Source organism: Diachasma alloeum, unplaced genomic scaffold (genome assembly GCF_001412515.2).
Source record: "Diachasma alloeum isolate Michigan unplaced genomic scaffold, Dall2.0 Dall_scaffold_00213, whole genome shotgun sequence".
NCBI lineage: Eukaryota > Metazoa > Arthropoda > Insecta > Hymenoptera > Braconidae > Diachasma > Diachasma alloeum.
In genome coordinates, this window is record NW_021680378.1 from 2,024,498 (window position 1) to 2,048,792 (window position 24,295).

The following is a 24,295-nucleotide window of genomic DNA, read 5'->3' on the forward strand; positions in this document are numbered from 1 at the left end:
ATTCGCAGAACGATTTCTCACATGAAAAGAAGGAATTAACAAATTTTTCAAAGTCAATGAAAAGTGAAACTTTCATTTTTCACTGAAAAAAAAGAACTTTTGTGTTGAAGTCGCTCATTGCGACATCACGTGCACTCCCTCCACCCCCCGAGACGTCAAAATAATTAATTCTTCAAGTGCCCGAAGAGCCCGCGAAAATCCCCTCATTTGAATTTTAATTCCCAAAAAACTGAAGAAACCCCAGAAATTTCGATTTTTCGCTGTCAAAAAACAGAAAAAAATTATTATCTTCAATTGATCAAGACAATAAACCTTTTCATTCTGAGAGTCACTAGATATGCGGACACTTTTTTTCCATGTTAATTCCCCTAGGATTTGGGGACACTTTATCGAATTTACATATAAATCATGGTTTTTGAACACTCAAGTCTATATCATTGTAAAGTTCAATATTTATCAGAATTTTCCATGGTTTTTTCTGAGATTTTTTCGTTGAATGAACGAAATAAATATTTCCCCTAGATTTCCAGAATGAAAAGGTCTATACAGGGACTATTTGCCGATGCGTAGCAGACACCTGCGCATGCGCAGGGCGATGTTATGACAGATGCAGATGTCCGCTAAAGTTTTTCAGTCGTCGAGTGAACGCACCAACAAAACCAAAACCCAAAACGCATTATTAACCGTGAAAAATCGTCCCGAGAGGTCCACCTGAACTCTTGAAAAACCGCCAACAACAGTAAAAAACAGGTGAATCCGCGACTTTTCCTCGTTTTAACGTGCGAAATATGAAGTTCCAGTACAAGGAGGAGCATCCCTTCGAGAAACGAAAGGCCGAGGGCGAGAAAATTCGACGAAAATACCCCGACAGGGTCCCAGTGAGTCATCACATCATCAATACAATGTTTTTTTAATTTTTTACGGTCGATGATTCGGGGCGAAGTCGACTTTTTTCCGGATTTTTGGGACATTCTGGGGAAAATTGTAAAAAAAAATCGTGAGTTGGGAGTTTTCACTTGTCGATGACGACAGAAATGGACTCCAAGGACTCGTCAGCGTCATCAAATCTTTTTTTCTCTATTCTTCTTCGATTTTTGATGATTCATCGATGATTTTTGAAGTTCTTGAGACTTTTGTTTTCTTTTTTTTTAGTTTTTGGGGTCGATAGGGGCTTGGGGCCTCGGTGGGGGCGGAGTGGAGGAGGGGGGGTTCTACGTCGTACGAGTGAATAAACACAAGGTGAAACGGTCGTGTTTACGCGTTTCGTCATGTCAATAGGAGAAATAAAGGAATTTTTAGGATTCAGAAGAGATTGTTTTTGAGGGGGTCGCGGCGAGGGAGCTATCAGTGAGGAGGGGGCTGGAGTCGTTGAGATTGTTGTGATGACGATGTTGATGATGTTTGTGATAACATTCTTCCGTCAGGAATGGAAATTCAGATGAAAGAATGGAAATTCTGATCGGAGATGCAGAAAATCAGTCGATTTGTCAAATGTATTCTGTTTGATGTAGAATTATGTTGAGAAGGAGTGGGTTTAGGGGAAAATGTGATACGACATTTTTTGTGGGGAATTTCAAGAGCTAAAAAAAAGGTTTTATGATTTTTTTCGCTAGAATCAACGGTTCTCGTGATAAACGGGGAATTGATAAGAATACAAATTAGGAATTGGGGTTTTCTTCAACATTATGGGTTTCCCTTCCAATTTTCTTTATTTGTGATTGAAAAATTGTAAAAAATCATCAACGAATATTACATTCTTCATCATAATTTTTTTAAAAATTTTTTTGTGTTAATATGAATGAAATTCTTTAATTATTCTCATTTCTTGGTTTCACAATTTAATTTAATTTTTCTTGTACAAGAAATATGATAAAAAATTATTGAAAAAAAGGGGAATATAAATTTTTTATTGACTATTTGATCAGGTGATCGTCGAGAAAGCGCCAAAGGCCAAGATCAGTGACTTGGACAAGCAGAAGTACCTAGTCCCCTCTGATCTTACGGTAGGTCAGTTCTACTTCTTGATTCGTAAACGCATACATCTACGTCCCGAAGATGCGCTCTTCTTCTTCGTAAACAACATCATTCCACCCACAAGTGCCACCATGGGCTCGCTCTACCAGGTAAAATCAATGTCCTCTAGTTATTTTCAATGAGGTGGGGAATTTTGGCATTTTTCCATCGTCTCGGTATGTGGAGTAAGGTTTTTATCAATACTACAACTATTCAATGCTCAACATTACTTTTTTGCAATTCATGATTGAAATTTAATTAATGAGGGTTAATTGCGAAATTGATAGATTATCAATGATATTATGTTCACATAATTGCATTTACATTTAACTTACTTGCTCAATCAATCTATGAAAAATGAAATTTTCTATCTATCGAAATTATCTAACGAAAAAGGTTTAAAAACCATGAAAAATCGTTGAAATGATTAAATCCAGTTGACATTTTTTTTGTTAATTCATGATTGAAATTTAATTAATGAGGGTTCATTAGTAAATTGATGAAATATTACATTTATAATTACATTTACATTTAGCTTAATTGATCGATCAATCTATGAAGAATTAAATTTTCTCAATTATCTATGGAAATTATCTAAAGAAAGTGGTTTTAAAATTTACGAAGAATTTTTATGTTTGGTTCGGAATTCATTGGAAATGTACGCACAGACCGAATTAATTTTTTTTATCAATACCATAAATACTATTCGATGCTCCCAGGACATTCGTCAAACCGATTACATCCACTTACCATTTTTTTTTGTCAATTCATAATTCCATTAATGAGGATTCTTTAATAAACTCATGAAATATTCCATTTATAATTACAGTTACATTTGGCTTAATTGATCAATCAATCTATGAAGAATTAAATTCTCTCAATTATCTACTGAAATTATCTAACGAAAATGGTTTTAAAATTGCCAAAGAAATTGAATGTTCAGTTTGAAATTCATTAGAAATGACTGACCGAATTAATTTTTTTATCAATACCACTGTGGTGGGAGGTTTTCGTCCTCTTTTAATCAAGTTGCCTTTCGACTTGAAGACTATGCCTAGCTAGTCTCGGTACGAGCTCACGGGGAGTTCGCTCATTTGGGGAAGTTCAGGAAAGGCTTGATAAGGGTGTGGTCCCAATAACCAAACACCGATTATTAAATGGATCAATATAATAAACTGAAGCTAATAATTCAATATAAAATCAGAGTAATAATGGGTTCGGTATCGCGCGCGGTGCTAAGATTTTTGGCGAGGAGTGGACATCCGTTCAAGTCCAACTCCTCCCGTACTCTGCCTTGATTCAGAGCTTGAATATCGTTACTAGCTCGAAATGCTTAATAAGCATTCTCACGGTTTTTCATAACCAACACAGCCATATGTCATCACTGACAATGGCTACAACAGTTAAACAGCTCCATTCTAAGAAGCTGGACTCAAGTGTCACCGTGGGACTGCTTATTCAGCCCAGACAGTTTGCCTCATTTTCATCAGAAAATATAAATTGAACAAAATCGACGTGTGCATGTCTCCACACGTTACACTACAAACATTCAATGGTCTCAGGACATTCGTCAAACTGATTACATCCACTCAACATTTTTTGTTGTTAATTTATCATTGAAATTCCATTAACGAGGATTCTTTAATAAACTCATGCAATATTCCATTTATAATTACATTTACATTTGGCTTAATTGATCAATCAATCTATGAGAAATTAAATTCTCTCAAATATCTATCGAAATTATCTAACGAAAATGGTTTTAAAATTGACGAAGAATTTTTATGTTCAGTTCGAAATTCACTAGAAATGTACTAACCGACCGAATTAATTTTTTTATCAATACCTCAAATATTCAATGGTCTCAGGACATTCGTCGAAATGATTTCAGTTACTCAACATTTTTTTTGTCACTTCATGATTGAAATTCAATTAATTAAGATTAATTGAAGATTAATTGATAAATTGGTAAAATATTACATTTATAGTTACATTTACATTTAGCTTAATTGATCAATCAATCTATGAGGAATTAAATTCTCTCAATTATCTACCGAAATTATCTAACGAAAATGGTTTTAAAATTGATGAAGAATTGTTATGTTCGGTTCGGAATTAATTAAAAACGTACGAACAGACCGATTTAATTTTTTTTATCGATACCATAAATATTCGATACTCCCAGGACATTCGTCAAACCGATTACATCCACTCATCATTTTTTTTTGTTAATTTATCATTGAAATTCCATTAATGAGGATTATCTGATAAACTGATGAAATGTTACATTTATAATTACTAAATTTAATTACTATTAAATTGATAAAGTATTACATTTATAATTACACTTACATTTAGCTTAATTAATCAATCAATCTATGAGGAATTAAGTTCTCTCAATTATCTATCGAAATTATCTAACGAAAATGGTTTTAAAATTGACAAGGAATTTTCGTGTTCAGTTTGAAATTTACTAGAAATGTACAAACAGACCGGATTCATTTTTTTATCAATACCTCAAATATTCAATGGTCTGAGGAAATTCGTCAGAACGATTAAATTCACGCAGCATTTTTTTGTCGCTTCATGATTAAAATTCAACTAATGAAGGTTAATTAATAAATTTATAAAATATTACATTTATAATTACATTTACATTTGGCTTAATTGATCAATCAATCTATGAAGAATTAAATTTTCTCAATTATCTATCGAAATTATCTAACGAAAAGGGTTTAAAAAATTAAGAATGGCACCTCAACAAATTTCATTATTTTTTAAATTACAAAAAAAAATTCTGAATTAATAAAAAAAGTTATTCTCTCCAGGAACACCACGAGGAGGATTGTTTCCTCTACATAGCGTACAGCGATGAGAACGTGTATGGCCACTAGATTCCCAGCTATCCATTATGACGCACCATATCCCCACAAATGGAAAAAAAAATCCACCAAAAAAGGTTTCAGAAAATAATCTAGAATCTGTAAATTTCCAAGAATGAGTGACGAAACTAAAAATGGAAAAAATCGTAGTCTCTGTAGCATCAGAAGCTTCATGAACATTTCAAAACCCCCCAGAGTTAAATTATCCATTCACCAATTTTTATTGATAATAAAAAATTGTTTTTTACTCTTTTCGATCATCTCTTGGTCCCAAAATCTAGTCTCTATTCATCAGCATCGATAATTATTCCAATTATCACACGAGATTGCTCTTCTGTCACTCATTAAATTCTGTTGACAAGTATTTTTCCTCAATAAATAATTAAATAAATAGAGGAATCAATTAATTGATTAATTAATTGTTCAACTAATAACAGTAATTTATTTTTATTAAATTCCATTCAATCGCGAGAAAAAATTATCAATATCTCTCGTAATTCAGAATTGATTACAAATTATTCATTGATTGAATGATTTAGTTTAAATTAATTAGAGAATTGAATCACTTCGCTGTCGAAAGATGAAGGAAAAATCATGAAAATAATTTAATGAAATGAATAAATCAAGATTTCTACGGATTAATAAAAGAGAAATGAGTAGAATCCATCGGAATATGTGGGTGCAGTCGTCCAGGGATAAAAAAATTTTGAAAATGAAAAAAAAAAAGATGAAAAAGATAATTAATAAAAACAAAAAATGAATAAAAAGTGGCGTGATAAATTTTTATTTCACTATTAGGCTAGTGTTGCTACTTGTATTTTCAATGAATATAATGTTATCATTTAGTTAATAAAAAAAATGGCGATTATTTGATTGATAATTTGATTAAAGTTCGTGAGTTTTTCTTGCGAAGTAAAATTCACGCGATTGGTGATTTCAATAATCATGAGGGGATGGAAAGGAGAATTTTGTTACATAACATTTATGATGATTTATGATGAATTGTATTAATCCAGTGGAGTTTTGATTGTGTGATAAAATCCAATTAATCGATGTAAACGCCAATAAAATGACAAAAAAAGGATAAAGAGGAGAAAAAATAGATGGTCTCGTGATTTCCTAGGGGTAATTTTCTCCTCAGGTATTCCCTTTCTGCTTCCCACGTTGTTTCCTTGAATAATTTAAATGTTTTCGTTCAATTTTGCGCTTGTTTCTCTTGGTGAGGGTGCAGGAGAGCTTGAAATTGTCCTCAACCGCAGTTTATGTGTGAATTTCGGCGGGAAAGACCAGATTTTCAATGCTTTTTGGAAATTTTGAGGATGTTTTCTATGCAAAAACAATTTGACGACCTCTCAAGGTAGAGAATTCTGCGAGATAACGATGAAAAACAAAATCTAAAAAATTAGAAATTTCGATTTTTTATCTTCATCAAGAAAACGTACACTAATTCGCGAATTTCCTTCATGAACCCTTAGTTTTTATCAACTCCCATCATAATTGAGAATATTTCCGATGCAAAAACAATTTGACGACCCCTGAATTCCAAAAACTTCGCCAGAAATTCCGAAAAAACAAAATCGATAAACTTGAAGATTTCAATTTTTCCATCCTTCTAACGACTATCTACACCAATTTCAAAATTTCCTATCTCAACCCTTAATTTTCATCATCTCCCTTAATAATTGATAAAATCTCCGATCTAAAAACAATTTGACGACCCCTAAAATCCAAAAACTTCGCCAGAAATCCCGAAAAGAGAAAATCGAAAAACTAAAAAAAATGGAGATTTCAATTTGGAATGTGACCAATAACACCAATCCCTTCATTCCGTCATCGCTCGCAATAACAATGGAGGACAGTAGCTGGATAGTCTCGAGTTCCTTCATAATTTTCACGATGCAGACAGGTTTCGGAATGTTGGAGTCAGGTTGCGTCTCCCTGAAGAACGAGGTCAACATCATGATGAAGAATGTCGTAGACATATCGTTGGGAGGCTTAACGTACTGGGCGTTCGGTTACGGGATGAGTTTCGGGGTGGATGCCCCGACGAATCCGTTCATAGGCACCAGTGGATACCTCCTAGATCCCCAGGTGTCGGATGAACTCATGGGACAGATGTGCGCGGCATTCCTGTTTCAGTTGAGTTTCGCGACCACCGCGACAACCATCGTCAGTGGAGCCATGGCCGAGCGATGTAATTTCAAGGCGTACTGTATTTTTTCGTTCCTGAATACTGTCGTGTACTGTGTGCCCGCCGGGTGGGTCTGGGGGGACCACGGGTTCCTGAATCACTGGGGAGCTGTTGACATCGCTGGATCAGGTGAGAATCCATTAACTAGGCTGAGGATATATTAACATTTCCGATGTAGAAACGAAATGTGACATTTTTTGGAACCTACGACCTGAATTTAAGCCGCGACCTGATTTTAATCCACAACCTGGATTTAAGTCGCAATCTAAATTTGAACCCAAACCCGAGTGTAAGACTACCTATTTTTGGCTTGGACCTAAATTTAAAGCGCGACTTGAATTAAAGCACCTACCTGAATTTAACGGTTAACCTCAATTCACGTATTTACATAGCTTTAATTGCCGACCTGAATTTAAAGCACAACCAAAATCCGACTCCAAACCTGAATTTAAGTCCTACCTTAATTTATGCCACAACCGGAATGTTAGCCTAAACCTGAGTATTACACTCAACCTCATCTTGAGCTTTGACCTAAATTTAAAGTGTGACCTGATTCTACCTAAGTCTACCTAAATTTAACTTCTGACGTGAATTCACGTCTCCACCTAGATTATTTAATCGTTCACCTGAATTTATGTCACAACTGAAATTAGATTCCACACCTAAATTACAACCTCTACCCTGAATTTGAGTCACAATCTACATCCGAGTACAGTAGACTCCCGTTAGAGTCACACTCAAGGGGCTATTGGGGAAGTGAATTCGGGGAATGCGACTATTCGTCTTCCACCACCACGCGCTTACTCCGGGCGTCATTTCTCAGAATCAACATTGATAAAATAAAAAAATACTGAATTTTTCTTTTTAGTTTATTGATGAAAAAATGAAAATATAATAACAATTATCATATTATAATGAGCAATAAAAACAAAAATTAATTAGTTATTATTAATAATTAATTGTTGTCATGTGGATGCATTTTTCAATTCATTAAAATTTTTACTCGATCAACTAACTAATCAAATTTTAACTTATTTTACCACAATAAAAGTGTAATCTCTCTCCGTGACGATCAGGAGCAGACTAAATGTCTACCCATCGTAAATTCATATTTTCAGTATTTTATTTTGCAAATTTCCGAGAATTCAAAAACAATGACTCCTCCAGGAAAAACAGGGGCATTCATTTAAAGGCTTTCGTAGGTACAGTAGAGTCTCCCTATTATTCTTACTCCCTATGATTTTAGTTGGGGAAGTTGCCTTCCCCCACCACTGAGTCCGTTCACGTGCAATGGTAAGTGCGTGTGGCCCGCTGGGATGGGAGACAAAATTCCAAAGGGCCAAAATCCAAACCGGAAATGAGGGAGGGGGAATGCTGAAGTAAGAAGAGGTGCCATCTAATGATCGGAGTGAAATATAGTATCGCCTTATTCCTGCAGATGGCGGATGGAATATTAAAAGTATGTTGAAATCAAAGATTTTCTTCGTTTTGAAGCCGTCGAAAATCACGACACGATGAGAATACTACCGTATTTTTTTTTTTTCAAAGGAAATATTGATCGAAGAGCAAATTCATTACAACAATAATATTTCGTGGCTATCGAACGCAATCGGAACAATTTTCATTAAAAAGAAATGTTTTGCAACAGCAGCAAGAGTTTATCGGGCGAGAACGGCTACAATTGTTTTCTTTGAAAATAATAGATTTTCAACAAATTTTTGACAACATTTATACATGCAGTCTACCGGGTGGAACCGGTACTTTTTTCCCGAGGGAATATTATTTTTCCAACAATCTTTGACAACAATAATATACGCAATCTACCGGGCGAAACCGGTACAGTTTTATTTTAGAAAGATATCTTTTTTTTGCATCGAAAGCTTCCATAAAAATGTAAGCCACAGTCTACCGGGTGAAACCGGTACGGTGTTCTGCCAAGGAAACCATAAATTTTCAACAACAATAATATAGACAGTTTACCGGGCGGAACCGGTACAGTTTTATTTTTAAAAAATATATTTTTTTTTGCAACAAATGCTATCATAAGAATGAAACCAACAATCTACCGGGTGGAACCGGTACGGTTTTCTGCCAAGGAAACTATAAATTTTCAACAACAATAATATAGACAGTCTACCGGGTGGAACCGGTACAGTTTTCTGTCAAGGAAACCATAAGTTTTCAACAACAATGATATAGTCAGTCTACCGGACGTGACCGGCACGGTTTTATTTTAGAAAAATAGTTTTTTTTTTGCAAACAAATGCTTTCATGCACGGAGAAAAAAATACATCGTAATTTTGTGAGAATCCTTCCAAAAATTAGTGTGCTGTTCACCAACGCTGGGACATAACAGGGAGTCATCGGAGAATTCGCATGTGGCACACTAATTTTTACGGGAATCCCCCGAAAAAGTGGCCGGAGTCCCACCAAAAATTAGGGTGCTACTTATGAATTTTTCGACGACTCCATGTTATGTCCCGGCGTTGGGGGACAGCACACTAATTTTTGGGAGATTTTTTTCTCAGTGTGTAAATGAAAGCCACAGTCTACCGGGTGAAACCGGTACAATTTTCTGCTGGGAAACATTATTTTTTCTAAAAAATTTCAACAACAATAATATAGGCAGTCTATCGGGCAGAACCGGTACGGTTTTATTATAAAAAAAATCTTTTTTTGCAACAAATGCTTTCATAAGAATGAAAGCCACAGTCTACCGAGTGAAACCGGTATGGTTTTCTGCCATAAGAACCCTAAATTTTTAACAACCATAATATACAGACATATACCCGACTGCCCGATAGACTGTGTACCGGGCGGAACCCGTACAGTTTTATTTTTTTTTAATATTTTTTTTCTTGCAACAAATGCTGTCATAATAATGAAATCAATAGTCTATCGGGTGGAACCGGTACGGTTTTCTGCCAAGGAAACCATAAATTTTCAACAACAATAATATAGATAGTCTACCGCGCGGAACCGGTACAGTTTTTTTTTAAAGATATATTTTTTTTGCAACAAATACTTTCATAAAAATGAAAGCCACAGTCTACCGGGTGGAACCGGTACCGTTTAATTTTAAAAAAAAATCTTTTTTTGCAGCAAATGCTGTCATAAGAATAAAACCACTGTCTACCGGGTGGAACCGGTGCAATTTAACCTGAAAAGGTTATTATTTTGTAAATGAATTTATGCTAAAAATAACATCCGCAGTCCACTGGACGAGAACCGGTCCGGATTTTCCTTTGAAAAACAAACTTTTTATTGCAATAAATGCCCCACTAAAGATATAAACCAGAGTCCATCGAGTGATACCGGTGCAATTTTTCGGACGGAAATACTTTTCCAAAAAAAATTTAACAATATTATAGGCTGTCTACCGGGCGGGGACGGTACAGTTTTGTCTTGAAATAATATTGTTTTTGCAACAAATATCATGGTCCTGCAGATATATGGGGCATTCCATGTCAACTCGTGAGGTTTTAAACCTCATGGTGGTTTATGGTTTAAAGGTTTTAAACCTCAACTTCGAACGCAAGTTCTGGGTTCTGGTGATGAGTTACATGGAAAATTGTAGGGACAAAAAATGTGTTTTTGGATGAAGGAATGGAAAAAAAACGATTTTTTAATTCCATGTTATTTGGACATTTTTAGAGCATAAAAACCGTAATTTTGATAATATGAACTACAGATTAAGTAAATCATCCAGTGAACTGATTTAAAAAAATTATAACAGTGTTGGCACGCATTTTTACCAGAGTGTCAACGAACATTGAATTCCAGACACTTACTCAGTGAGTTATGGTCGAGAAGGAATTGGGTTTGACTTATGATGATTGAAATATTATTCAGTGAGGCGAGCATAGCAATTAGCACATGAGCAAGTCATTTAATGCAATATGCAAAATTAAGAGCTGATAGATTGGGTAATATTATTTTTAGTAGTCGCATTGCTTTTTGCAATGAGAATTATTATGAACAATTACTTGAAAAAACAAATATTGAAATTGACAGGAAAAAGGGCATAATAAAAAGGGCCTCAACAAGCGGCCGGGGTGGCGCTAGTTTTAAAAAAGACGAAGGCAATAAAATAGAAAAATATTTCATCGTTGACGGCAGAAATTTTGCATAAATACCTCTAGATATTAACGATTGAAGTCCAATACGTCACCAACGTTGGAAGTTTACAGGAATAATGCCCTACGTTTTTCTTGGTTTGGCACACTTAGGGATTTTATTTAAACTAATTGCTGTGAAGAAACGCCGAGAGTAATGGCTGCTTTGCACTTCGGAACTTTGCCTATTTCGTCTCCCTTGGGTAAATAGCAATAATGGAGAATGGCAGTTGTAAAATTTATATTTTGCCGGCGCTTTGGCGGAAGCCCTAAAGTTGGATAACTACTAGTAGTCCAGTATGTACGCTGGCTACGTGTGCAATACTCCATCTGGTCTACAAATTCCCACATGAAATCCATTATTCCAAGACCAATCCCAGTTTAGTATTTGAAATCCACAATTATCTTGGCTTGCAATTGGTTGGAAACTAATGATGAACAACGCCATCCACATTTCATCATGAGTGGAGCTGATTCACCACATGATGGTTCTCTTAAAACTACATAAATGTTGGCATTCTAGGGGTAAACGAGGAAATCCCGGCAATGAATGATCGAGCGAATTTTGGGAAAGCGGCGTCAGTTTTTTCCATTTATTCACGAAGCCAACTTATAGAGTAACTTAAATAGACCTTTCAATTTTTAAAATTTTAATACGCCTCCGATTTGTCTTGCTTTCGGTTTTTTAAATCAAAGTTTTTAGTGCAAAAAAGCTTTAGTATCTCATTCGTTCTATGCTGTTAATACCGTGGAAACATGTCTACCGTGTATATTATTCCTCCAGAAAGTGAAGATGAAGAGGAATTGCATGAGGAAAATGAAGAGAACAGTTCAAAAAAAAAGTGCAAGAAGCATTCCCACAATAGGTATATCGTGGAAACAAATCGCTACAATTGGCATGCAACAAATAAAGATGGAAGAGAGTAAGTTTCATTTTTCGATTTTCGTGTTGCCTCCGGACGAGACGATAAGAATATTGATACTCGTGTTTTAATATTGTTGGTATAATTTTTTTTTTTCGGTTGAAACAGATTCGTTCAGTGTGTGAACTCGAAATGTCACAGAAAGGGGAAAATTTCCGCTGATAAGGGAACATTTCAGCTCACTCAAGAGCACATGCGAACCTGCACTCCAAATCCTCATGCCGTGGAGATAGAAGAATTCAAGAAGGAATTCAAAGAAGGACTTCGTAAAAATCCTACACAATCTGGCAAGAAGCTTTATAATGAGCTACGGAACAGTGGAAGGTAAAATTCGCTAGTAATTTATTGATTATTTAGCATTTCGCAGTCCAAAATCAGTAGATTTGGAAAGGACCGTTCTGGCCCGGTTAACCGACGCGAGGAGAATAAGTCCGGGTTGTGTCGGACGTACACGGCACATTAAAATCCATGATACATTTTCAAAATAGTCGTTCATTATTATTAATTGAAGAACGAGAAGATTATTCATCATGGAGATGCTTTTTAATGATTTTTTTATATCTTAAATACTTCTCCCTTAAGTTTTCTTCTCGATTTGAGTGACATCTTAAAAATACTGATGTTATTCTCTCTCGAGGGATGTTTTTCGAGATACGCAATAGCGTATCAGCCAAAGAAATTATGATAAGCATTTGAAAACAATAGTTAAATTCTACCGGGGANGGTTATCAAAGCTTTGTTACCATAACAAAAATTTTCATTAAGGTTAATTAAATTCAGCTGTTTTTTGTAACAATAACATTTTCCTGTAAGCACATTGAATTGGATCGGCCCGGTAGATTCTAAATATTGTTATTTATGACGAGTTGCAGAAGAAATCGTATCGTATGCGTCCGGTAGACTTGGAATAATTTTTTGTGGTTAATGTGTGTTGAAACAACAAAATTTTCTCGGAAGAGAATTTTTCCGGGTGAACCCGGTAGATATTGACTTCTCCATTCGTTGAGATGTTTGTGGAAACACCAATATTTTTCTATAAGAAAATCATACCGAATGCACCCTGTATACTCGGAATCATTTTTTATGACCTATTTTAGTTAACTAAAAATTATTCCCTTACGATAAAATTTTATCAGGTGTGCCCAGTAGCCTCCGGCTTCCCCTTTCATTAAGATGTTTGGTGAAAAGACTTCTATAAGGGCATTCAACCCATACATTGTTATTATATACATATATACATGTTATTAACATCGAGCTGGGAATTTGAAGCATGAATATTCACGACATTAAAATTGTTGAAAAATAAATCAATAATGAATGGCCTATTCGTTCTTCACTTCATGATAATAAACTATTATTTTCAGCATGCCAACGTATCGTGTGAGCCCGACCAAACTAGGACTTATTCTCCTCGCGTCGGCTAAGCAGCCTGGCCCGGTATACCCTGAATCTACTTGTTTCGCCCTACAAATGTTGAATAATCAGAACAATCTCCATTAAAATAATTCCTCGCAATTCTTCCACCCCACTGTTCCGTCCCTGGTGGAAAAAACTCCTTAAATCCTATTGGAAGAAAAAAGGGTAATTGGAAATTATGACGTTATTGCCGTTGACCCATTATTTCCGGTTCCGGTTACTAGCGCAATGCTGACACGTATGGAAAAATCCAATAGGAAAACCTAGCGAATTCTCTAGAAAATTCTATTGGGATTCTGAAGAAAATCTATCGGATTTCTATGGGATTTCTACTGGAATTCTATTGGAATATTCTATTAGTTTTCTGCGCTGATTCTATTGCATATTTCATACGGAAAAGTCAATAGATTTCGAATTTCTTTCTCCAGAATCCCAATAGAATTTTCTAGATAATTCGCTAGGTTTTCCTATTGGATTTTTCCATACGTGTCAGCATTGCGCTACTAACCTGAATTGGAAATAATGAGTCAACGGCAATAACGTCATCATTTCCAATTACCCTTTTTCCTTCCAATAGGATTTAAGGAGTTTTTTCCACCAGGGTTGTACCGTGTGAGCCCGGTAGTTTATCAATATTTTTTTGCGACGACTCGTTATTAAAAAAACAATCATTTATTTACAAAAAGATTGTACCGGGTGCGCACGGTAATTTTTCAATATTTTTTATGCCGAATTTGTGGTGGGAAAGCAACATTTTTTACAAAAAAATTGTACCGGGTGCGCATGGTAATTTTTAAATATTTTTTTTCGCCGAATTTGTGGTGGAAAAGTAATATTTTTTACAAGAAAATTGTACCGGCGGCACACGGTAGTTTTTCAATATTTTTTATGTCGACTATTTTGTTGAAAAAACAATAATTTATTTACAAGATTGTACCGGGTGCGCACGGTAGTTTTTCAATATTTTTTAATGCCAAATTCTGGTGGAAAAAACAATATTTTATACAAGAAATTTATACCGGGTGGGCTCGGTAGCCTTTCAATATTTTTTTATGACAAATTCTTGTTGAAAAAACTATTTCATACACGAAAATTGTACCGGGTGGGCCCGGTAGGGTTTCAACATTTCATACGACGATTATTTGTTAAAAAAAAACAATAGTTTATTTACAACAAGATTTTACCGGGTACGTCCGGTAGATTTTCAATATTTGTTATGACGACTGTTTATTTTAAAAAAAATTATTTACAAGAAGATTGTACCGGGTGCGCCCGGTAGTTTTTCAATATTTTTTAATGCCAAATTCTGGTTGAAAAAACCATATTTTATACAAGAAAATTATAGTGGATGGGCCCGCTAGTTTTTGAATAAATTTAATGTCGAATTTTGGGTAGAAAAACTATATTTTTACCTAGAAAATTATACCGGGTGCGTCCAGTAGTTTTTCAATGGTTTTTATGACGACTGTTTACTGAAAAACAATAATTCATTTACAAGAACATATTGTACCGGTTGCACCCGGCAGTTTTTCAATATTTTTTTATGCCGAATGTTGAGTAGAACAATAATATGTTCAACGAGAAAATTATACCAGGTGGGTCCGATATTTTTTAAATTTTTTTTTATGGCGACTGTTTGTTCAAAAAACAATAATTTATTCACAAGATGATTGTATCGGGGGCGCACGGTAGTTTTTCAATATTTTTTATGCCAAACTCTGGTTGAAAAAACATTATTTTTTACAAGAAAATTATACCGGGTTAGCCCGGTAGTGTTTCAATATTTCACAGAACGACTGTTTGTTAAAAACAAATAATAATTCATTTCCAAGAACTTTGTGTGCCGGGTGCGCCCGGCAGTTTTTCAATATTTGTTATGGCGACTATTTGTTAAAAAAAGAATTTATTTACAAGAAAATTGCACCGGGTGGGCCCGGTAGTTTTTAAATATTTTTTTACGACAACTGTTCGTTAAAAAAACAATTCATTTACAAGAAGATTATACCGGTTGCGCACCGTACCGGTTCTGCCCGATAGACTGCCTATATTATTGTAGTTGAAAATTTTTAGAGAAAATAATGTTTCCCCAGCAGAAAATTGTACCCGTTTCACCCGGTAGACTGTGGCGTTCATTTACATGAAAGCATTTGTTTGCAAAAAAAAACTATTTTTCTAAAATAAAACCGTGTCGGTCACGCCCGGTAGACTGACTATATCATTGTTGTTGAAAACTTATGGTTTCCTTGGCAGAAAACTGTACCGGTTCCTCCCAGTAGTCTGTCTATATTATTGTTGTTGAAAATTTATAGTTTCCTTGGCAGAAAACCGTACCGGTTCCACCCGGTAGATTGTTGGTTTCATTCTTGACAGCATTTGTTGCAAAAAAAAATATATTAAAAAAAAAAACTGTACCGGTTCCGCGCGGTATACTGTCTATATTATAGTTGTTGAAAATTTATGGTTTCCTGGGCAGAAAACCGTACCGGTTTCACCGGGTAGACTGTGGCTTTCATTCTTATGAAACCATTTGTTGCAAAAAAAGATTTTTTTTTTCAATAAAACCGTACCGGTTCTGCCCGATAGACTGCCTATATTATTGTTGTTGAAAATTTTATTGTTTCCTTGGCAGAACACCGTACCGGTTTCACCCGGTAGACTGTGGCTTACATTTTTATGGAAGCTTTCGATGCAAAAAAAAGATATCTTTCTAAAATAAAACTGTACCGGTTTCGCCCGGTAGACTGCGTATATTATTGTTGTCAAAGATTGTTGGAAAAATAATATTCCCTCGGGAAAAAAGTACCGGTTCCACCCGGTAGACTGCATGTATAAATGTTGTCAAAAATTTGTTGAAAATCTATTATTTTCAAAGAAAACAATTGTAGCCGTTCTCGCCCGATAAACTCTTGCTGCTGTTGCAAAACATTTCTTTTTAATGAAAATTGTTCCGATTGCGTTCGATAGCCACGGAATATTATTGTTGTAATGAATTTGCTCTTCGATCAATATTTCCTTTGAAAAAAAAAAAAAATACCGGGCGCTCCCGGTAGTATTCTCATCGTGTCGTGATTTTCGACGGCTTCAAAACGAAGAAAATCTTTGATTTCAACATACTTTTAATATTCCATCCGCCATCTGCAGGAACAAGGCGATACTATATTTCACTCCGATCGTTAGATGGCACCTCTTCTTACTTCAGCATTCCCCCTCCCTCATTTCCGGTTTGGGATTTTGGCCCTTTGGGATTTTGTCCCCCATCCGCCCGCTGCGCGGACGAGAACGCGCAGTGGGGGAATCTTCAGTGCCATCCGTCATGTGTTATGTATAGCCTTGTGTTTTGTCGTTTATAACATCAACATGTCCCCCGGTGAAAACAAATTTGAAAAGGAAATCTCCAGTTTCAATGGAGTTACACATTAAAATAAAAGCCGTAGACGAGGTAACAAGTGGGACGTCAGTTTCAACAATTGCTGACAATCTCAACGTTCACGAGGCCACTGTCAAGTCGTGGGTGAAACAAAAAGACAAACTTGAGAAATGGAAAAACGAGCTTGAAAATGTTCTTCTTCAATCAAGAAAAAGATTGGTGAAACCAGTGAACATCTTGGTGGATAGAGCACTGTGGTGTTTGATAATAAAAACAATTAAACAGACAAAAGAGCCATTCTAATCATTTCACCCTCTGGATTTCATTTCATTTGACAAGTTGAAGTTATGGTTGCTCCCACTACAGGAAACATGAAACAGACAGATTCCACTCTGTCTCTAGGCCGGCGCACAATAAAAAAGAACAGGGAATTGAGAACAAACATTAGGAACAAGGAATAAAGAATAAATTTCAACATTATGTAATTAATGTTTCAACGCACAATAGAGGAATAGGGAATATAACCAAGGAACAAGTGTTGGAATATAGATATAAAATATTGTTTACCTGCCTCTTCCTCATGGCATTGGATCATACATACCCGACAAAATTTAGTGAAGTGCAAAATAAAATGCAGGCAGATGAGGATAAAAAGCAACATGTTGATGTCAATCAACAGTGTGTAAAGAGGGGGATGAGTTATTGATTGAATTGATTCGATCCTATCCGCATATATGGGATAAAAAAAATTCCAGATCTCGATTTATGATTTGATTCGTTGCTCCACATTCATGAACAGAATTCACAATTTGATTGTTTATTTAGCAGTGATGCAATATTTGAATGTTTATTTGCGAGTGGCGAACAGAATAAATTTTATTGCACATGTCATCTGTGTTTATATTTTTTGATTGTGCGTTGGATTGTTCCCTGTTCCCCACGCTATATTCCCTGTTCCTAATGTCTGTTCTCAATTCCCTGTTCTTTTTGATTGTGCGCCGGCCCTCTCTGTTTCTCTCTTCTCAAGTCACGCCCTTCACGAAAAAGTGGGGGGTCCCAGGCCGTTTCGGTACGCCGAATTCTCAGTCTCAAGGCCAAAATAGGGCGCGTTTCGCAATCGACTTAGTAGCAGTAGCAGTACTGTAACCCTATCTAATTTCGCTTTACTGCAGCTACAGTAGTTGATTCCGAAACGTACCCTAGAGATAGGGAGACTCTACTGTAATGGAGTGGGGGGAGCGCTTGCGGGCCGAAAAATCGATATGAGGGGAAATGCGACTATAACGAGTGTGACTCTAACGGGAGTCTGCTGTACAAACCTGAATTTAAGATTCAACCGTAATTCGAGTCCTGACCAAAATTTAAGTCGCAAGCTGAATTTAAGCTTCCACCGAAATTTAAGCTTCTACCTGAAATTAAGACGCGACCAATTCCAGGAACTGTTCACTTAGTCGGTGGTGTCTCGGCTTTAGCCTGCGCTATAATGCTGGGCCCTAGACTAGGCAGGTACGACCACGGCTACGACGCCCTGCCACTGGGTAGCCCGGTCAACGCCATCCTGGGTCTTTTTGTCCTGTGGTGGGGGTGGCTAGCCTTCAACAGTGGCTCATCGTACGGGGTGACCGGGGAGAAGTGGAAGTACGCGGCAAGAGGGGCCGTTTCCACCATGATGGGCAGCATGGGTGGAGGCCTAGTGGGCCTGGGGTTTAGTCTCGCCAACCCGAAAGGCATCGACATTCTCAGCCAGATCAATGGCATCCTCGGTTCCCTGGTGGCCGTCACAGGGGGGTGCTTTCTCTTCAGGACCTGGGAGGCAGTATTCGTGGGGATGATCGGGGGCTTCCTCACCTGCGTCATGATGCCACTGGTGGACAGGTTGAGGATCGATGATCCTGTGGGAGCTTTTGCTACTCATGGTTGGTTTCATCTTTTATGAATCGCGGATTAACTCGGTGATGAAAGTGTAGTCAGATCGTCACGACCTGAATTTAAGCCACGACCTGATTTTAAACCAATACATGATTTATTTCAATTTTTATAAATTAAGGATTATTTAGGTGACAAGTGATTTTTTGGGCACAATTCCGATTCCTTTGGCGCCATGATTTGACGGTTGTTTCCCGAAGTATTTTACCTCAGGAATCCGGGAAAAATAGTAAAAAAATTCCATCTTGATTAGTTCTCCTGATTTTGACAATTTCACTGATGAAATAATGGCATATTTCGGATTAACTGATGTCAATTCATCAAATAAAAATTGAAAATTTTGATAAAATATTTTTTTCCAATAACAAAAATTTACCAGTTATTCATTTGAAATTTTAATGCCCTTGAACACCATAAAAGTCAGATGAAAATCGATAAAGAAAATGAACTAAAAAGCTAAAAAATGAAAGTTCCTGATATTTATTTTTTCTGAGGGGGTTTAATTATTTGATTCCGTTTTATTGTCTGCTCTCTGAATAATCAATTTTGAATCACTATTTTATCACCTGAGGTTTAGGCGACGTATGTGACTAACGTATCCAGTTTGAAATTTGGCACTCGCTATTGAGGGAGGCGCCACTGTCTATCTAGTAACATTCTCAATAACTGTTTGCCCGCTAGGAATTCAAGTTTAATATTTTCACCGCCCCCGAATCATTTTTAAATGCATTTTGTAGAAAGATGAAGTTTTTAAGATGAAATTTATGTCCCCTGATTTGAACAATTTAGAAAAAAAATTATTTCAACTGATTCCGAATGATTAGGTCAAATCGAAATCAGCAATTCCAAAGAAAATGAAATCATTGGAATCGCGATGGATAAAACTTACATTGGAGAAAAAAAATCCAGACTTTTTTAACGTTACCCAGAATGCACCACGTGGAGGTAAAGTCTGTATCGTATTCCGTGGAGTTAATCATATTATATTTTCAATTCGAATCGATATAGAGAATAAAAAATACAATGCGAATAACTCCGAAATTGTAAATGTATGTGTGTGTGTATGTGTCAGTATAAGTGTATGTAGATGTGTAAGTTTCATCGATTACCGATAGTCATCGATATTGAATTCAGGATCATTAATATACATCATCATGATTATCATCAGATGATGCATCATCAATTAACTCCTGAATCGTTACTTGGCGAAGACGTTTTGGTGGAGGTACAATACCACTCAAATCCTCACTCTACTGTCGGTGCTTCTAACTCTCTCAATTCCATCCCAGTCTGCAGAATCCCATGCACATACCCTGGATAAACTTTCTTGATGTCCACAAGCATCTGCATTATCTGTGATCCCAGATCATCCCGATAATGCTTCTCAAGAAAGTTGTGGCGATAATCATAAAGAGTCATGTATTGATGGAGAAGCGGAAGACGTCGACGACTCTTAATCACTTTCTTAAATCAACGATTTCGACATTCGAAATCGTTGATCGTGTTGGAAGGATTATCCTTCTCCACTAACTCACCTATGCTGTGATTAGTCGTCAAATGTGTGGTACCTTCAGAAAAAATGTGCTCAATTCCATAGTACTGTTTGCCACCATCGGTGCAAATACGTGAAGTACCAGGATGAACAAATATTTTAATATAAGGCCACAAATCTGCCTTGCTCTTCCCATCGACATGGAAAAAACGACAGATTTTGTCCTTCTTACACAATATTCCCAATACCGTTATTGTCATTTGCTCAGTATAACCACCCCGATTGTATTTACGTTTTGTTAAAAACGTCTCATCAATCTGGATCGTTTTTCCATCAGCGCCGAGACAAAAATCAGTATTGGAACAGATTATACTTCAACAACTTCTCTGAGGTAACTGTTATTAATCAACCACAGTACCACAACTCAATGAGGGCTCTTCGTTTTGCTTCCGCCAGTGACTGAGATGAGTGTAAACAGTCATCACATTAACTTTTGTAACAAAACAAATAATTATCGCCAAAACTTCCTTGAGCGACAAATGACACGTATCTCCATCAAAAAACGTACCCTGTGCTGGATTTAAACTCTGCCGACAGTCCTTTGCTCCTTTCTTCTTCGATGCTTTTGAAGAACATCTCCACATCCAACCTAACTTGGATTGTTTATGCTCTTCTACTCGCATCGGTTTACCAGACTTATCACAGGTGGAGGAGGTAGACTCCCTTGAAGGGATTAATCCAACTTGCTCAAAAAACTCCAGAGACTGGGCATTTGTTTGAACAAGCCCTCCAAATGAGGTAAACATAGAAAAATGAGCAAGTTTGGGATGTAATTGAGGATGGGGTTATTGTTCTGACATCACAACACTTTTCAATTTTCACTTCACGAAAACAAAAGACTAATATGCTTCGCTGCCAGACAAACAATAAAGAAGAAACAAAGAACCAGCAAGAAAATTAACATGGCGGCATTGTATTTTTCAAAGTGAACGCAATTCATGAAAAATCCGCTAGATGCTGCTCTGATGGTAACTAAAACTGTAGTCTTAGTCTTCACTCAACCCGCGAAAAGTTGAATTCGAATTCAATGAACATTTTCAAAAATCAATTGAATAATACATTTATCACATAAAAAATAATAGAAATATCTGTGTAAATGAAGGAATAGAACATTTAATTTAAAAATTTATCATAGGTTTTTGAATGTCATTCAAAATATCTAAAAACATTTGAGAAATCTACCGAAATTTCCAGAAACTTCCTTTTTAAGCGGTCTGTAAATTCGCAAATGTCCAAATTTCCCCAAATTCCTAACACATTCTTCAGTTTGTTTATAAATGCCCTAGAGAATCTGCAAACTGTGACCCCCTGTGACTTCCTGCAACCCCCCTCATGCCCCCTGGCTTTTCCTGTTTAAACTCTGAGGACCTGTTCTTTTTTTTGTTTAAATTTTGAGGCTCTCTTTGGCGAAGCCCCCCCCCCCATTCAGGAAAAAAAAATTGATTTTATTCATAAACATAATAGAAAAACTTAATCCTTAGAAATAGATGATAATTTCATGAAAACCGAAGAAAAAATAGATTCATTTCAGTAAAAAAAAAAATGAAAAGTTCTGCGATTTTTTTTTCAAATTTTTCCGTTTTTTCACTCATCAAAATAACTGATTTTTCCCCCCACCCGTAAACCTCCCAATCCCCAACGCCCCAAGCTTGTAAGGCATAAATTGGGAAAATATGAATTTTTCAAATTAAAATATCGAAAATTCAAATAAATAATCAAAATAGAATTTTTTTATTATTTTTCGCGACTTCCTGAAGCAAAATACTTCGGGAAACGACCGTCAAATCGTGGCGCCAAAGGAATCGGAATTGTGCCTTTTTTTGAACAAATGTAATCAGTAAGTAAGGACCTAAATTTCAGTTACAACCTCAATTTAAGCCGCTGCCTAATTTTAATCCCCGACCTTAATTTGATCCGTAAGGTGCATTCAGGTTGCGACCTCAATTCAAGACCCGACAATTTTGTTCTCCGCGACCTGAATTTAACCCTCTACCTGAGTTTAAGCCAATTCTCGTCGTTGATTCCATCTTTCGTAAATTGCGCATTATCTCAGTAATGAGTGATTTTACGAAAAAATGTCATATAACACATTTGTGGGAAATTTTACTCTCTACAAAGAAGGTTTAGAGACATTCGTCGTAAAACAGCTCGTTTTCGAGATAGATGCGAAATCCTGAGAACATTTTGTTTATGATTAGGCATTTCTGGGGCTTGGGGGATCATCTCCATTGGCTTCTTCGCGGACGATCCCCAGCCGCTGGACACGACCAGCGGTCGGAGTGGTCTCTTCAAGGGTGGGGGATGGTATCTCCTTGGAGTTCAGTGCATTACTGTCATCTGTTTGAGCACATGGTCATTCATCACGTCCTTCATTCTCCTCTGGGTGAAGAATTCCAATTTCCCATTCTTCTTTCTTTTATAATTATCTCAATAATCAATGGTTGTAGCAAAAAATGTGTCTTTAACTGTTTTGAACAGAATTAAATTTCCTACAAAAATGTTTCCCTAACATTTTCTCCTACAACCACTCATTACGGAAATAATAAGGATCTTAGCGAGATTGAAGAACTTAATTATCAATTGCCATAATTTTTTTTAAAATATTTGTTGTAGTTTGTTAATTTAATCATTCCCGTTCGAATGCCTCAACACGAGGAGCTTCTTGGGGCTGATCTATTCGAGCATCAGGTGAAGCACACGAAGGTAAATTTAATTACTTTAATTAACTAAAAACAATCATTAAATTGACCAAGAAGTCGTGAAATTAATTTTTTTAATTTTTAGATTGGAGTTAGTAGAGCATTGTCAGCTCTCAGACCGTTCACGAAGCACAGTATGCTTCGGGATTTGCCCTCAGTGGGACTCAACCCTGGCCACGATTCCTATTTAGAAAAATACATAAAAAGAAGAAGATTGAATAAATTATTAACAGCAATGCACATTAAAATGAAGAAGAAAAAAAATCCTGTAGACCTGAGAGGCATTCGGACACCAGCAGAGAATATTAGTGTACTGCCTCCTATGGCCTGGCATAATTAAAAAAATTATAACAATATTTTTTTTAAGATTCCTCACTAAGCATTATAAAATTGTTAAGATAGACAGATAAAAAAATGAACAAAAGAATTGAATAAACAATGCCAGTAATTGACTCTTCACTTTGAAATTTATTAGAAATGTACAAACAGACCCAATGAATTTGTCTTTCGCATACAGGGTTACACGATTAAATGATTCAATCTTGTATACAAATAGTAATACAATTATTTACCCACCTCATTTTCGTTGCCAAATTGACTGCTGAGGACATAATTATTGTACTGTTTATTCCATTTTATAATTTTCCTTAAATTTCGGACGAATTGTAACGGACGTTTTACAGTTTCTCTAGAGAAAGAATCGATAATAAAGCGGAAATAATAATTTTCTCAACAAATTACCTCAATTTTCACAACATTTTTTTCCTTCTCAGTGCAAAAAAAATTCTTAAAATTCAATCATCAAGTTAAAAAAGGAGAACTCGAGGTATTTAATTATTTACATTCAACTGAATTGATCAATCAATCAATGAAAAATGGAATTTCCTTAATTATCTCCCTCAATTGCTATCGATAATTCTACCTTAATCACTTGAATTATTAACTATCTTAAAATGACTGAGATTGATTTCTTCAATAAATACTCAATAAATAATTAAATAATCGACAAATGAATTTAAATAAATGCAGGCGATGAAGATATGTTAATGACTTGACTTATCTACAAAATTGTACTAATTGATTCAATAATTAATGAGTAATAATCAATAGAATTGGACTACAGTGTGAAGGACCTCAAATAAAAAATGATCCATCGATTTTAATTAATTGATAACAATTCAAATCAGTAGTGAAACGATGAGGAAGGAGAC

The 24,295-nt window shown here is 35.9% G+C and overlaps 2 protein-coding genes across 2 annotated transcripts; both read left to right on the forward strand.

The window, feature by feature from the left end:
- The first annotated feature begins 608 nt into the window (after window positions 1-608).
- On the forward strand, window positions 609-5,997 carry LOC107037126 (gamma-aminobutyric acid receptor-associated protein). Its single transcript, XM_015255508.2, has 3 exons — window positions 609-878; window positions 1,926-2,123; window positions 4,842-5,997. Exons 1-3 carry the CDS (start codon window positions 789-791, stop codon window positions 4,905-4,907), a joined length of 354 nt encoding a protein of 117 aa, XP_015110994.1. The 5' UTR covers window positions 609-788; the 3' UTR covers window positions 4,908-5,997.
- A 677-nt stretch (window positions 5,998-6,674) lies between these two features.
- On the forward strand, window positions 6,675-23,697 carry LOC107037105 (putative ammonium transporter 3). The gene is made up of 5 exons (XM_015255466.2): window positions 6,675-7,215; window positions 18,344-18,823; window positions 22,584-22,768; window positions 22,999-23,088; window positions 23,170-23,697. Exons 1-5 carry the CDS (start codon window positions 6,675-6,677, stop codon window positions 23,422-23,424), a joined length of 1,551 nt encoding a protein of 516 aa, XP_015110952.1. The 3' UTR covers window positions 23,425-23,697.
- The last annotated feature ends 598 nt before the right edge of the window (window positions 23,698-24,295 follow it).

Coding starts and splice junctions, on each gene's coding strand:
- LOC107037126 (XM_015255508.2), top strand. CDS start 789: ATGAAGTTCCAGTACAAGGAGGAGCATCCCTTCGAGAAACGAAAGGCC. Junction 879..1,925: donor AATACCCCGACAGGGTCCCA/GTGAGTCATCAC, acceptor CTATTTGATCAG/GTGATCGTCGAGAAAGCGCC. Junction 2,124..4,841: donor CCATGGGCTCGCTCTACCAG/GTAAAATCAATG, acceptor TATTCTCTCCAG/GAACACCACGAGGAGGATTG.
- LOC107037105 (XM_015255466.2), top strand. CDS start 6,675: ATGGAGATTTCAATTTGGAATGTGACCAATAACACCAATCCCTTCATT. Junction 18,824..22,583: donor GGGAGCTTTTGCTACTCATG/GTTGGTTTCATC, acceptor GTTTATGATTAG/GCATTTCTGGGGCTTGGGGG. Junction 23,089..23,169: donor ATCAGGTGAAGCACACGAAG/GTAAATTTAATT, acceptor TTTAATTTTTAG/ATTGGAGTTAGTAGAGCATT.